Raw genomic sequence first — 16,038 nt, 5'->3', positions numbered from 1 at the left:
GACTCAATTAGGTTTTGCCGTCTTAGGGTTGCTAGAACTAGGAATCTCGTCGACAGCTCTCGAGCCCAGGCTTATACCTTTTTGTAAACGCTCATACGCAAACTCGGAATAAGACTTCTCTTTGCTCTCCTTTTACGATTTTTATATTTTGTCATTGTTATCTCGTGTTCTGATTGATTAGCGCGTGGTATTAGCAGATATCCGGAACCTGTGGAAAATTAGGATTTTCCTAGTTTCCTAAATTAGACGGAAATCGACAGTGCGAATTTCGGTTCCCACAGTAAATATATGCATAACATGATCCATTAATGTATTATATGGTCTCAATAATAAACTGAAATAGTACAAATGTAACTATTAAATTGTTATGTTTAGAAACATTATCTTTATCGTAAAATAAACGTCTGTGCGGGTATACGAGTCAGAATCTAGTATATTTTAATACTATAGATATATAATATTTACTATGTTAACCCTAATAGTTTTATTGTTTATGCATTGTAATTTTAAGTTTTCCTTTATTGTATTCTTCTAGTTGTTTATTTATAGGAATGTATTTGTGAATTGTAAAACAATGGAACATAAATCAAAAAAATTTATAGGAACATATATATATTTATATGTTATAATGGTGAAGCTATTATTTTATTTTTCATATAATTTCACTATTGTAAATCCAGTTTGGTATATATATTTGTCTAATCCACAAAGGCTCAATAAACATATTAATAGATCATATTAGTAAAATAATTTATTAGTAAAATAATTTATAATTTGTATTTTTTAACTAAGCCCATTTGGAAATCTAACTAAATTTTTCCAGGACAATTTATCTTCCCCTCGACTTTGTATTTAGTTTTTTTTTTGTCGGCGAGGCAGATATATCTATTTCCTCCTCTCAAATCATGAACCTTAACCATATCTCGTAATCTCAATCGAAGACTAACCTCCAAAAACGAAAAAAGATTGTTAGATATATCTACATGATTTCCATCTTCGTATCAAATTACGTGGCTATTTGTTTTTCATGTCACTATTAGGGTTGGGTAAAAAATCCGAATACGAAGAACCGAACCGATTCGATCTGAAAAAGTAGTACCAAACCCAAATTGAAATTGATTAAATATGAGAATTAATCAAAATCTTGGTATTTAGAGAATCAAAACCGAATCCGATCTGAACCAAAGTATTTTGGATACCTAAATGTATCTGAAATAGATTTATATACTTATATATATTAATTATTTTTTATTTAATGTATATAAAAACATCCAGAATCTATGTGATATTCTTAAGTTGGTTTAAATACTTGAAAATATATACAAACAGTCAAAAATAAATATCTAAAATAGTTAAATCATACTCAAAACACCAAAAATACTTAAAATAATAATTGATTTTCTATCCAGATATTTAAACCAAACTAATCTATATGTTAAGTTTAGGTATTCTGACATATATTATTCAAATTTATATGTAATATATTATTCCGTTTATAGATTTTACAAAATTTAAAGTACATAATGATTTTTAAAGTTTTAAAATAATTTAAATGGGTTATCCAAATCTGAACCGAACTTGCAAAGATCCGAACCGAACCCGGAAAGATTCGAATCGAAATCTTTGACACCAAAATCCGAAACTCAAACAGACTCGAATCGAACCTGAATGGGGACCCGAATGCCTACCCTTAATCATTATTATATATCACATAGGTGTCATCATATAATTGATCATATTTTATATGTACCATCATATAAGTTATCATATAATTAATAGTATTTTATATGTATCATCATATAAATAACCACATATATTATATTTTAAAACCTAATGCAAAATATAAAAACCATAATTTAAGTTGGTGTTTGAAATTGAACTTTGTATTGAAAACATTTTGTTATAATGGTTATTGAAAAATATTTTAGTAAAAATCAATTTTTGAATACATGTACATTTTTGAATCAATTTTTGATGTTAAATTATTATTTTGATTTGAAATGTGTATATAAAGTTAAATTTGTTTTTATGATTATTCAGAAAAAATATGTTTTTAGGTAATTAGATTGGCCTTTTTCGTATATATATTAAAGATGACCGAGATAGATTGTTTTTCATAGTATAATAGGCTTCCAATTTTTTTTAATAACATAAGCCTAATATATATATATTTAAATATACTGCTATCTATGTTTCCAAACAACATTATTCCTTTTTATACTCATATCCATGTTTCCAAACAATTCTCAAATGTACTTTAGTTTTAATAATATAGATTTTTAGAAATACCACAAGCTAAGCACCACTTGTCCAAAATACCACCAATCGGAAAATATACTAACATTTAGGTTTAGGTTTTAGTGATTATTGTTTAAGGTTTAGTATTAAGGGATTAGAGTTGAGTTTATAAACTCTCTATAAATATTTTTAAAAAATAGCATTTTTATATGAATTAAGGGGTTAACATATCTATTAATTATGTCCAAAATAAAATTGGTGTAAATGGGTTGGAAATTTAATTGGGGAGATCATAAAAGATACGGATTTAAATGAGACGAGTTTATAAGCATTTTTATATCTCTACCAAAATATTTGATGTATAGTTTACTAACTTTACGATATAAAATATTTGGTGGTTTCAAAGGGCGGATCACAGTATAGCAATAAATTAATATCTGAAATTTTCGAATTTCTGTGATTGAAAAAAAAAGAAAGAAAAATGTGGGTGTGAAAAAAGTTTTCTACATCAAAAAGGGAATGCTGTAAATCTGATCATAAGTGAAGGGCCGAACCTGTCAATTCAAAACTTAGAGGGCTAAATTGTAATTCAAAAAGAGTTAACGCTTTGAAATTCGAAGTTAGGACAGAGCACCGTTAAGCAACCGCACTACTGATCAGCTCGCCGTCCATTCGAGGGCAAAAGCTGCGAATCCATGGACTCATCATCTCGTCTCCGACATTGGACTCATCATCTCGTCTCCGACATTCTCCGCTCTATCCCCAGATTCTTCTTCATCTCCCCACCTTCCATCGGTCGTCAAAACGGTTTCCGTCACCGATCACCGTTAAAACTGAGAAACCTCCGTGAAGAATCAGTACGACGCCGTCTCGAAGTCCTAGTCCTAGGCCCCGGGGGGGTATATGGATCCTAAGAAAGCGTCTCTCGGTTTGCAGAAAGCAACGGAGTTCTTCTTCTGGATCGAGGCGCACTTGCAGAGACATGGCGTGTTTGTTCACCAAAGGAAACGACTTTAAAGGTCTCTGGGAGTCTCTCGACGGAGGAAGAAGTGTTGTCACCATGGCGTCTATAACCTGTTTGATGAAATGTCTAGGAGAAGAAGGTTTTGTGAAAGAGGCGTTAGCTAGGATGAAAGAGTATCACTGCAAACCCGATGATGTTTACGCTTACAATACAATCATCAACGCTCTTTGCAGAGTAGGGAACTTCAAAAAGGCTAGATTCCTGTTGGATCAGATGCAGTTACCGATAACTGTAGATATGGGATGCAGAAAGGCGATAAGGAGGAGGATGTGGGAAGCTAATAGAATGTTTAGGGAAATGCTGTTCAGAGTGTTTGCACCTGATGTGGTTACTTACAATTGCTTGATCGATGGATGCTGTAAAACTAACAGGATTGGAGCTGTTTGAAGATATGAAGAAGAGAGAGTGTGTCCCAAACCAGGTGACGTATAATTCTTTCCTAAAGTATTACAGTGTGACCAATGAGATAGAACGTGGGGTTGAGATGATGGGTCACGGTGTACCTGGTTCAAGCACGAACACGCCGCTGATTCACGCTCTTGTTGAGACAAGGAGAGTGGCAGAGGCTCGTGGAGATGGTGGAGGCCGGGTTGGTTCCTAGAGAGTATACATATAAGTTGGTGTTGGATGCTTTGACCTCAGAAGGAATGATGGGTACATAAGAGAATGAGACAAGGAATAGACCAAAGATATAGAAGCGCCATGGAGATCAAACCGGTCATGTCCCGAAAAGAGGATTTTCATAAGAACCATGAAAAATGATTTTTTTTTCTTTTCCTGCTCAAACCTTGTATTGTGCTACTATCTTTGTACGGAACATGGAGAAAACTCCAAAGCATATTGTCTCCGAGATGGGTTCTCGTTTGCTTCAGTCTTCTCATCCGAACAAGGGCTCTCTCGTAAAATCACTACGTGTAAGTATCTGGGTTTACTCCAATCAACTCCATTTCATCACTCTGTAGTTCGATTGACAACTTTGTGACCGTGTGTGATGGGTTTTACCCTAGTATCCCAAAGGTTTTTCTTTTGCTTTTGCACATTTGAAATCTATTATCGGTAAGCTAGTCGCTGATCTGAGGGCTGTTTATAGTGTGATAGGGAAATCTATGTTCATTACCTGTATCTGTAACTTTTTGCAGGAAGCTGCTACTACACTGTCACAAATCGAGCAGCCTTTAGTTACTGAAACTGTGAGCAAGAAACAAGCTCTGAAACTGCTTGAAGCTGAGCTGAAACCGCTGAAGAAATCCATTATCAAGCATGACCTTCTTAAGAATCGTTGATAACGACGTGAATCTATTAGTTACTGTTTGCGTCAGTGTGATCTTTCGGATTCTGGCACCTGAGCCACCTTTTGAAGACAAGTATCTCAGGTATAAACATTTCCTTTAGCCCCTTTTCATTTATGGCTCCTGTTTGTGTAGTAGTCACTTGCATCTTTGTGGAACAGAAAAGCTATTTTGTACAGCTTTCAGCTTGCTTTCCAGACGCCTCTAAGGCAGAAGATTTCTTTCACAAATTCGACCAAATGGACGACACCTCAATTTTTGATGCTTTAACTCTACTGCTGGATGAACTGACATTCACAAAAGCTCAGACTATTAGAGTAAGTCCAAACTTTTATTATGATTGGCTTATGCGTAATTTATGTTAAATTCATTTCACAGTTCGTAAGGTTTTCTCTGAAACATCTACAGTATCGTGAATCTTTCTTGATTAATTCTGTGCTGCGTTATTTTAGTATTATCGGCTAGAGTATATTTTTCAGGAAAGGCATTGGTGTTCAGAAAGAAGCAAAATATATAAACACTTGAATGTGCATAGTAGATATATTCAACTTCAGTACATATTTGCTCTTTACATTTTACTTTTTTTTTTTTTTCCAGGAGAAGTTTCTCGAGAGAATTGGTGCAAATCATCAACTTTTCGACTTCCTGCGCATACTTTCTACAAAATGTGCCCCTACTATATTTAGCTCATAGCATGTTCGGTATCTTCTGGAACAGCTTTCTAACAGCACCTCTGCTGACACGCAGTTGAAGGCTTCTTTCATCAAACTTCTTCTGGTAAGAACAAATGCAGACAAACATGCAGGCATCCTCTAATTATTATCCTTGCGTATAATTTTTTGTTGTTCCGTTTGATATCCGTCCTTTGTTCATTTAAGGTGTTCTGTTGTGCACTAATGTTCCATAATCCATAAAACATTTAAATTTTATTTTGTGAATATCATCGTTCTTAAGTGTACATTAGTGTTATATGCTTAAATCGACTTCGGATATGAAAATGAGACACAGTTACTGTTTTCCTAAATTAGGTAATCCTCAACATGTTCCCTTCTTACCTTAGAGGTTCAGAAAAAAAAACAGTTTTCGGAGCTGTTAGAGGACAATGATTCATTCGCTGACGAGGTAACTGAAGCTTTGTCAAAGGCAGCTCCATATATTTCTGCCAACTTCAGGTAACCATCCAGCACTATTTGACTTGCAATGGGTTTAGGTTAAGTTATCATCTTAAGTATCTTGCTGTACTGCTTTATGGTGTTGCTAGAGAAATGTGTAACATGGCATTTTCTACTGAGTTTGTATACGTAATCAGACACAAAGCAAAAAGCTAATTTGTTAACCAATTGTTTGATCATACTAAAGAATTTCCTGTCCATCTTTGTAGCGCAAGGTTTCAGAATCTACTCTCTGAGATCTGATTTACAAACATTTGCAAATATGTTGTGCTGATATAAACATAAACTTATCAAGCTATTGGGCTTAAGTGTTCTGCCTGTTTATACTACACCCATAACTAATATTAGTTCTCTGATGGAAAATTAATTGAAGAAGATTATTATACGGCAATATACAATGAACATTCTGAATACAAAATTTCAGATATACGCATGTTATGTAGTCTATCGTTTTCGGTCAAACGTAAAGTCTACTTTTCTAAAGAGTAACTAAAATTTATAGATTTATTAGATGCTTTGAGTTCGTTTTAGATACTTTGTTACTTTTGAATGTCGCTTATGTAAGTTAGCATGCCTAGACAACTACTATACTACGTATGGATTAGTGAGACCTGGACATACTTAAGACATTGGTTTGCTTTTGCAGTGACTATTCCACTGTTCTGGAGAAGATGTGTTTGGAGGGTACTCGTTCTCAGGCAAAACATGCTGTTTCTGCCATTGCTTCGTTGGCTAGACATTTGAAAAATCTGTCTTTTCCAAGTTATGCAAGGTTATTTTTTCTGCAACGTGCGTTTATTTCTTTGACTCTACATTACTTGATCACATATCGATTTCTTAGATTGAAGGAATTTATGTGAATTTCTTGATAACTTATGAGAGTATCTACCCTTGCATATGTGACATATCCAAAAGTTGCTCTAGTGGAATTGGCTTGGGTTTATGGTCATTTGTTCCTGAAAAAAGGGATTGTTACTAGTATAGTTAACCATTTAGTGGCAGTGAGGGCTGTCTGACTTGTAATTGCTTCTTTTGGTCTCTTGTACTAGATACCTGTGTTCAGAAAGTTGGATTAGTTTGGTTGAGTTTATGGTGCACTTGATTGTCTTTCTGGTCATTTGCCTTTGTATTCTGTCAGGACTCCAATGCTTTTATTACCATGACTTTTCTCACCAAATTACACAAGCGGTTGATGGAAAATATGATACCCAGCCAGAAGATACGCATGTGCTTTTTCGTTTTCCATCCATCTGTGATCCATGCAGAGATCTGCAAAATGATGTAAGTTGCTAATACTTCTCACTCTAAGATGGGAATGTTTCAGTTGTTCAGTCACTTAGATATATCAATGGATTCATCAGAAATGCTACAAGAGAAGCTGGGGGTGTAGATCAACGGGAAGTAGATCACTCACTGATTGTCCAGATTAACATGATAGTGTTCCTGATCCATGTTCTTGCACATGACCCGGATATCCCTTCAGAAGACTGCATGGATGAGCATGTATATGCTCGGTTTTGTGGGTAATAGCTAAGTTCCGTTTATTGTTGCTAATTAGTTTCTGTTGAATTTTTGATTATTACATCTTCCCTTTGCAGCCCTATGTTGTCGGTGTTACTTAGTAACAAGGAAACCGTCCTTATCTATCTTACGGGCAATTAAAAGAGCTGAAGATGCTTGTAAAACTCCGTTAAGTTTGACGTGGTAGCACTGAATAAACGTATGCTTCTTTACCATGCGTAAGCTAATATGATAATGGTTTGTACTGAAGAGGCTGCATAGGTTAGAATGATAGTGAACGTTAGATAATTGTGTAATCCAAAAGTTTCACTTGCCTAATTTGCAGGTGAAATCCGGCCTGGTGGATTGAGGGGAAACCACAGAGACACCATACATATAATGAGACGTTCGTCAATATGAGGAACCAGCCAGCCAGCCAAGACAATGGGAGAACGGAGTTCCCAATGAGTTGATTGTGGGGACGAGGAAGAGATCTTCTGTTCAGAGTGGAGGTGGAAGCTTTTAGTAGTGAGAAGATATTCCTACCAAGTCTGTATTTGGGAGTCGGATGGTGAAAAGCTGGGGATATCACTTGTCATGTTCAGTATCCATATGATAGAAGAAAGAGATATCAAGATGTGAAATATTGTAGTTTTTTTTTTTTGTTTTTCTTTTGGGTGTGTGTTTGTGGTTGATGCATTGACATGAGATTATCAGGTTGTAAACGTATGATATAGTAAATCAGTTTTTTCATGTTCTAAAGCTGATCAAAGTAGAACGAGCATCCTAGCCACGTAGAATCTATAATCAACTTGTCGCTGAATTGATGCTTCTACAAGTAAATATGGTATCGTTGGTGTTGGTGCTCAGCACCTGTTCACAAGCCTCGACCCCTGTACCATGTTTTGTTCTGCTCTCATTATTTCAAAAGCAGAACATGTGCGCAACCTTGTTCATAAACTGTTGCAAATGTTATTGTGATGCTCTGTTTTTTGCACGAGAAACCAATGAAGTGAATGAGCACACAATCATAAGTAGTAATATTTTTGAGATAGCAGAGACAAAAGTAGTAAATATTTTAAGACAAAACAGAGATACCAGAGACCAAACGTTGCTTGCCAATCAAAAACAAGTTTTGGACATATTTTTAGTAAATAGACGAGACTTGCATTTCTCTAATACCACCTAGAAATGCGCCAAGTCAGGGTGAGGATTTCTCCTGTTTCAACATCGTTTTGTGCTAGTGACTTGTCCCCCTTCAATACCCCTTCTTTGCCACGTAACTTCAGATCCTTTGCTGGCATTTGAATCTCATTGGCTATTTTCTCCATCAAACTCGACACCTTTTCCGATAACGACCCCACTGCTATTTTAATGACTTTCCTTCCATACACTGTTGGAACCCACACCTTGATCGTCGAGGAATCCTTAAAAAAAAAATACACATACATATATATCAAGTTTAACACACAAAGACTAGTCCAGTTCCAGCCCAAGGAAGAAAAATATTTACCTCTATAACACTAGATGACTCGTCAACCTTTCGTCTCTTTGGCTCTGATGAAGAGGTCTGATCATAAAGACAATCACAAGGATGTACTAGATGGATGTTCCCCATCATCTGAAAAAAGTATCCATCCTCCAACTGAGCAAAGCAGTCAACAGCCTCCACAAAACCATACAAATCATCATCAAAAGTCATTGACCCTTCTTCCTTTTGCTCCTCCCATTGAACACAATGGAAGTATCTCTCAATAACTGTCTCTGTATCAGCATCATCTGAACCCTCTAATATGTTGGAATATGCATGAACAGCTACCTCATAAAAATGGAACAATTCATCACTTGGTTCCATAAACTTTAAAACTGTTCTTGCATCCAATTTCTTCTTCAATTCCCGACAAATGCGCACCCCATACCGTGCCACAAACACAGCTGTCAGCTTAATGATAGCAATATCACGGGGTGAGGAAAATCCATAATAGTTAGATGGAAACGAGAAGGGAGTTCTTAGAGTTGGAGGCTGATCAAGACCGCCACCAGTATCAATCTGCGTTAGCCGGTTCATCATCACTGAACGGCATTCAGGTGCAGCCACGATAGCAGAGTAGCCATTAACATCCATCCATGCAAAATGATCAACACCACTCAAAAAAGCCGACAATTCCATCACAGCCACTCCCTTTTTAAGCTTATTCAACTGAAGACAGTAGAAGAAAAACTCAAGAGCCATGGCCAAATGATCACCGCCCTTTGTGAAAGGCTTCAATATACTGGAATACACGTCAATAAACGCGAAAAAGAGCGCTCTCCTGCTATGAGTTAGCTTCAGAAACTCAAACTCAGTAGGCGCTATCTTCATCAAAGCCTCCATAAAAAACATCCCATACCTTGTTACAAACAGCGCTGTGAGCTTGATAACACCAAGCTCATCGGGTCCAATCGATTGAGGAAATGTGTATTCAAGGTGGCTACACATGGACCTTGAGCATTGAGGGTAGTCACTGAGCTTACGTCCCAGGGGAAGCAGAACAAGTATACCAGGATGCGGCGTTTGTAGTGGTGACTGCAGGTTCTTTATCATAACTGAAAGGCGTTGAGGTGGTGACATGATACCAGAATACTGCGGCTCATGCATGTGAGCAAGATAGTCCACACCTGCCACAAAGGCATGCAAATCAATGATAGCCCTAGTCTTCACTCCCTCCCCCAGCTTCGGCTTCTCAAGTCGAAGAAGACGGGAAGAAAAAACAGCAAGAACGACCACCGAACAGAAACCAGGGTCGTTGGCCCTTTTGGAAGGCATTAGTATTTTTGAATAGGCATAAACAAGCACATTGAAAACATGGGACCTGATTTCAGCTGGCTCCATTGACGGAAACTGAGGCCTTTGATCCCAACGGAAAAACAGAAAGTCAAAGTGAGGGTTGGAAACCTCTCTCATCATCAGCGCCCGAAGAAAACATTGACCGTACCGAGACACAAAGAGTGCAGTAAGCTTAATGATAACTAGCTCTTCGAGTGAAATCCTTACGGGAAACATATATGGTGGAATGGGATGAGGTTCACACTGGGGTTGGATGTCATCCTCATCTTGATTAGGATGATGAGGCATAGTCATAAGTGAAAAGAAGGAGGGTGGCATGGCAAGAGGAGAAGCATCTCGGTCGTCCATGCAGTCAAGACCATACGCCAAAGCATGCAAATCAGTGAGTTTCTGATGCAGCTTCTCCAACTGAACATAGCGGAAAAACTCCCCAAGAGGAGCTTCATCAGCATCAGGAGGAAAAGGCCTTAGGACTCTATGATACAGACCAACAAGTCCGTTGTAGTAACTGAATGTCTTGTCAGAAGAGTTCAAAAAGCTGAAATGGGGGCACATGGGCATGTCGATCAAAGCGTGCCAAAACTGTTGGCCGTAGCGCGCCACAAACAGAGCAGTGACCTTAACCAAACCGAGGTCGATGGGTGTGATGTCATCTGGAGGAGGGTGAGGAGGAGGAGGAGGGTCGTCTCTATTGGGAGGAGGCTTGAGATCATCATCATCATCGAATTTAGGTCGTAGGAAATGAATCACCCCATCTTGGCACTGAGCAAAGTATGCATCGCGCTTTTTCCTGTAGACTTGGTGATAGGGATGATCACAACTCTTCAAAAAGCCGGACCTTTCAACCTCCAATACAGTCTTGCTACCAGGCGGCTTGTAAGGTGCATTCTCAATACAACGATTGGCTTCCAAGATTAACTTCTCATGCTCTAAGCCCAACTGGGCTACCGCACGTGCTGTTCTCTCAATCACTACTAAGATTTCTGGAGGAGGTTGTGGTGGCCACGTCATTCGAAGAATAGGAATCGAATTGACAACCCACCACCGTGAATTAAGCTAAGTTCGTAAAGAAAAGAAACTACAATTACTATTGAATGAATACATACAAACCAAAGACTAAACGTGAATCCCCTAGCCTTTCTATTACGGGAATAATAAGATTGATTTATTCACTTGAACTATATATATATATATATGAACACACACACACACGCACAAAAAAAAAAAAGGAAAAAAAAGAACCTTAATCGGGTCGGGAGAGAAGGTGAGACTCCCGGAGATAACAAAGACCCAAGCTTGATGAGAAATCAATGCTAGTCCGAGGAATAGGATTTAATTCCTCGCGAATCCAATCCGATGTTAGATCGCCGGAACCCTAGTGTCTTTCTTCTTCTATTGGGGGTGGGGGTCAACGAGAAAGGTAATTTTGTTGTCAAACAATAAGTGCCACATTTATACACGGGATTAAAAAAAAAAAAAAGTATCTAAAACCTAAATCAACTAGTATTAGGAAAGACTATTAATATATAACATGGAAAGATTACAAAGAAATAAAATCTTAATCATACAAGTAAAAGGAAATATATGTATGTGACCGCCTTTCTCTCTCCTCAATAGGCCGACTTTCTCTCATCTCTCTCTTTCCTGCGGATGGACCGGCTGTACCTCCATGTGTAAAGACATATCCTATCTGTGATCGTGCTTGATGTGGATCTAGTAGATAACCAGTATCAGCAAAGCCAACTAAACCATCTTTATTATGGTTAGTATAAAACAGACTCAAGTCTTTCGTTCCTTGTAGGTAACGAAGAATATGTTTGATCCCGTTCCAGTGCCTAAAGGTCGGACAGAAGCTGAACCTGGACAGGAGATTCACGGCAAAGGCTATATCAGGCCGTGTGTGAGTTGTCAAGTACATTAAAGCTCCTATGGCACTGAGATATGGCATTTCAGGACCTAGGACATCCTCATCGTCCATCTTGGGACGGAATGGGTCAGTGTCCAGGCCGAGTGATCTCACGACCATGGGACTGGTCAGAGGATGGCAATCGTCCATTCTTGAGTACTTTTTCTGTGTATGCCTTCTGATGCAAAAGGATACCCTCACTTATGTACTCAAGCTGTAATCCCAAACAGAATTTTGTTTTCCCGAGATCTTTCATCTCAAATTCTTTCTTAAGGTATTCAACTGTTTGGAAAATCTCACGAGAGGTTCCAAAGATGTTCAGATCATCAACATACACAGCTATGATCACGAACCCTTGATTTTCGAATTTCTTTATGAAAATACATGGACTGATAGGGTCATTTCTATATCCCTCTTTCTCTAGGTACTCACTGAGTCTATTGTACCACATCCGTCCGGATTGTTTCAGTCCATAAAGAGATTTTTCCAACTTAATACAATGTTGGTCTCGAGAACTCTCTTTGTTTTTCAATTCAATACCCTCTGGGACTTTCATATAAATGTCATTATCCAGTGGACTATAAAGGTATGCAGTTACAACATCCATTAACCGCAAATTCAGACCCTCTCTCACGGCCAAACTTATCAAAAATCTGAAGGTCGTAGCATCCACCACAGGGGAGTATGTCTCCTCATAATCTATTCCGTCTCTGTGAGAATCCTTGTGCAACAAGCCGGGCTTTATACCTCACGATTTCTCATTTCTCTTTCTCACAAAGACCCATTTGTATCCCACTTATTTAATATCATGAGGTGTTCGGATTATTGGACCAAGCACACCTCTCTTTCTCAGTGATTCTAACTCCACGTTTATGGCTTCTTTCCACTTAAGCCAATCTGATCTTTGCATGCATGCATATATAGACGTGGGTTCTTGATCCTCATTATCCATAAGTTCAAGTGCTACTTCACAAGCAAATAAATCATCCATGTCGACATGTTTTCTGTTCCACTGTTTTCCAGACAAGACATAGTTCATTGAGATCTCATTATTATCTGCACCATCAGTACCATGAATCTTGGCGTCCCAAGAATCATTGTTTGGCACATCAGGGTCGGCCACTTTAGTGGCATCAGGTCCGGCCATGTCTAAACACTACAAGAAAACACAATCAGTAGGAAAACAGTCGGAAACATTTTCTATATATACACCCAACCGAGTCATTTTTTCTTCGTGCGATGCTTGAAAGAATAAAAAAGTCATAAAAAACGTTCAGTCACATAATGGGAGGTAATTACAACTACACTAACTTTCGAGATTGGATGTACAAGAGGATCGATGAAGAAACGGGGAATTTCTCGGAAGAGTTCACAACGGGAGTAGAGCAATTCATGGCATTTGCAAACAGTCAGCCTCTAACACAGGATAATAATGGTAAATTCTTTTGTCCTTGCAGTGTTTGCAAGAATGAGAAATTTCTCCCGGGGCATCGAATTTTGAAACATATATATAGTAAAGGGTTTATGCTCGACTATTATGTGTGGTACAAGCATGGAGAAAACTCGATATGGCTTTAGGAACAAGTTATGCTAATCCGACGCATTTAAGTGGTAGTGAAGATCACATTGGTAATGCAGTAGAAGATAGATATGTGGAAATGGTGAATGATGCATTTCGAGATAATGTGAGTTTTGATAACTATCAAGATGGTGATAGTTATCAAAATGCCGTAGATCCGGAATTTAATCACTCGAAGAAATTCTACGACTTGTTAGAAGGAGCGAAAAATCCTTTATATGATGGTTGCCGAGAAGGTCACTCGCAATTATCATTGGCTTCTAGGATCATGCAAAATAAGGTGGATTATAATTTGAGTGAAAAGTGCGTTGATTCGGTATGTGAAATGTTGACAGACTATTTACCAGCTGGAAACCAATCAACCGGTTCACATTACGAGACAGAAAGATTGATGCGCAATTTGGGTCTCCCGTACTATAAAATTGATGTGTGTGTTAACAATTGTATGATCTTCTGGAAAGAGGATGAAAGGTGGGATAAGTGTCAGTTTTGTGATGCACCAAGATGGAAGCCTAGAAGCGAACGACGTAGAACCAAAGTGCCATATAGTCGTATGTGGTATCTACCTATTGCTGACAGATTGAAGAGAATGTATCAGAGCAAGAAGACAGCAGCAGCAATGAGATGGCATGCAGAGCACCAAGCAAAGGAGGGTGAAATGTCTCATCCGTCAGATGCAGCAGAGTGGAAACACTTTCAAGATCAACATCCCCGGTTTGCAGAGGAACCCCGTAATGTTTATCTCGGCTTATCTACGAATGGATTCAATCCATTTGGGATGTCTAATAATCATTTGTTTTCGTTGTGGCCAGTGATCTTGACTCCATATAATCTACCTCCTGGTATGTGCATGAATCCAGAGTATTTGTTTCTCACAATTTTGAATTCTGGGCCAAATCACCCACGAGCTAGTCTAGATATCTTCCTCAAACCTCTAATTGCGGAGTTAAAAGAGCTGTGGTCTACTGGAGTTGAAGCATACGATGTCTCTTTGAATCAAAATTTTAATCTTAAGGTTGTGCTTCTTTGGACGATAAGTGACTTTCCGGCATATGGGATGCTATCAGGATGGACGACTCATGGTAGGTTGTCTTGTCCAATTTGTATGGAAGATACAAAGGCTTTTTATCTGAAGAATGGAAGGAAGACGTGTTGGTTTGATTGTCATCGAAGATTTCTTCCTCGTGGCCATCCATTGAGGAAGAACAGAAAGGACTTCTTGAAGGGAAAACATGCTATGAATGAAGTTCCACCTGAATCTTTGAGTGGTGAGCAAGTTTATTCTGAGCGGTTAAAAGGTGTCAATCCACCAAAAACGTCCCAGTGCGGTGGAAATGGTCACGATAAGAAGAAACCCGGATATGGGAAGGAACATAACTGGCACAAGGAAAGCATATTCTGGGAGTTGCCGTACTGGAGGGACCTAAATCTTCGACATAATCTTGATGTTATGCATATTGAGAAGAATTTTTTCGACAACATCATGAATACTCTTATGAGTGTGAAGGGTAAGTCGAAAGACACAATCAAGTCAAGATTGGATATAGAACTTCTCTGTGATCGGCAACACTTACATGTTGATAGTCGTGGTCAAGCTCTTTTTCCTCCCTACACACTGGGAGAGAGCGCAAGAAAAAGTTTATTGGAATGTGTGAAAGTTGGGGTAAAATTTCCAGACGGTTATGCTTCCGACTTAGCTAACTGTGTTGATATAGAGAAGCGCAAGTTTTCAGGCATGAAGAGTCATGACTGCCATGTGTTTATGGAGAGGCTACTTCCATTTATATGTGCAGAACTCCTAGACGAGAACGTCCATCTTGCTTTATCAGGTACAAATTAATTAATTAATTATAGTTTCATGATATATTACATTTCGAAGAGTGTTTATAAGTTGGGTTATTAACGATTTTAAATTTGTTTATATATTGCAGGGATTGGTTTATTTTTCCGTGACCTTTGCTCGAGAACTTTGCAAAAAAATCGCTTAAAAAAACTTAAACAAAATATTGTTTTGATACTATGCAATTTGGAAAAGATCTTTCCACCATCTTTTTTTGACGTGATGGAGCACTTGACTATACATCTCCCCTATGAAGCTGAACTAGGAGGCCCCGTGCAATATAGGTGGATGTATCTTTTCGAAAGATATTTTAAGAAGTTGAAAGCGAACGCAACGAACAAAAGCCATGCAGCAGGGTCGATAGTTGAAGCATATATCAATGCTGAGATTGCTTATTTCTCAGAACACTACTTCGCTGACAGTATACAAACGAAATCGAGGTAAATGTTATAATTAGTTACATGTTCGCCTTTTCATGTGTATTTATATGTTTTCTTCTAAAATGTGGATCTCTTGTCCTAATATGGTAGGTTTACAAGATTTGAAGTAGGTGAAGTCCCTGTATATCATGTTGAAGGAGTACCAGATATATTTATTCAGGTAGGTCGTCCAAGCGGGGAAATGCAAGAAATTTGGCTTTCCGAAAAAGATTATCTATGCGCA

The 16,038-nt window shown here is 38.0% G+C and overlaps 1 protein-coding gene and 1 pseudogene across 1 annotated transcript; one reads left to right on the top strand and one right to left on the bottom strand.

Moving 5' to 3' along the window:
* Window positions 1-2,933: 2,933 nt before the first annotated feature.
* Window positions 2,934-7,600, top strand: LOC106330854 (annotated as a pseudogene).
* A 631-nt stretch (window positions 7,601-8,231) lies between these two features.
* LOC106334682 lies at window positions 8,232-11,492 on the bottom strand. The gene is made up of 3 exons (XM_013773010.1): window positions 11,293-11,492; window positions 8,737-11,106; window positions 8,232-8,650 (listed from the first exon to the last, which is right to left on the bottom strand). The coding sequence occupies exons 2-3, from the start codon at window positions 11,059-11,061 to the stop codon at window positions 8,399-8,401; spliced, it is 2,577 nt and encodes an 858-aa protein (XP_013628464.1). The 5' UTR covers window positions 11,062-11,106; window positions 11,293-11,492; the 3' UTR covers window positions 8,232-8,398.
* Between the last annotated feature and the right edge of the window lie 4,546 nt (window positions 11,493-16,038).

Source organism: Brassica oleracea, chromosome C3 (assembly GCF_000695525.1).
Source record: "Brassica oleracea var. oleracea cultivar TO1000 chromosome C3, BOL, whole genome shotgun sequence".
NCBI classification, from domain to species: domain Eukaryota; kingdom Viridiplantae; phylum Streptophyta; class Magnoliopsida; order Brassicales; family Brassicaceae; genus Brassica; species Brassica oleracea.
This window is presented reverse-complemented; position numbering and strand designations above follow the sequence as displayed.

Excerpts from the sequence above, each read along its gene's own strand:
- LOC106334682 (XM_013773010.1), bottom strand. The coding sequence starts at position 11,061 with ATGACGTGGCCACCACAACCTCCTCCAGAAATCTTAGTAGTGATTGAG. Across the intron at positions 8,651-8,736 it reads AGTCATCTAGTGTTATAGAG|GATTCCTCGACGATCAAGGT; the intron begins GTAAATATTTTT and ends TTTTTTTTTAAG.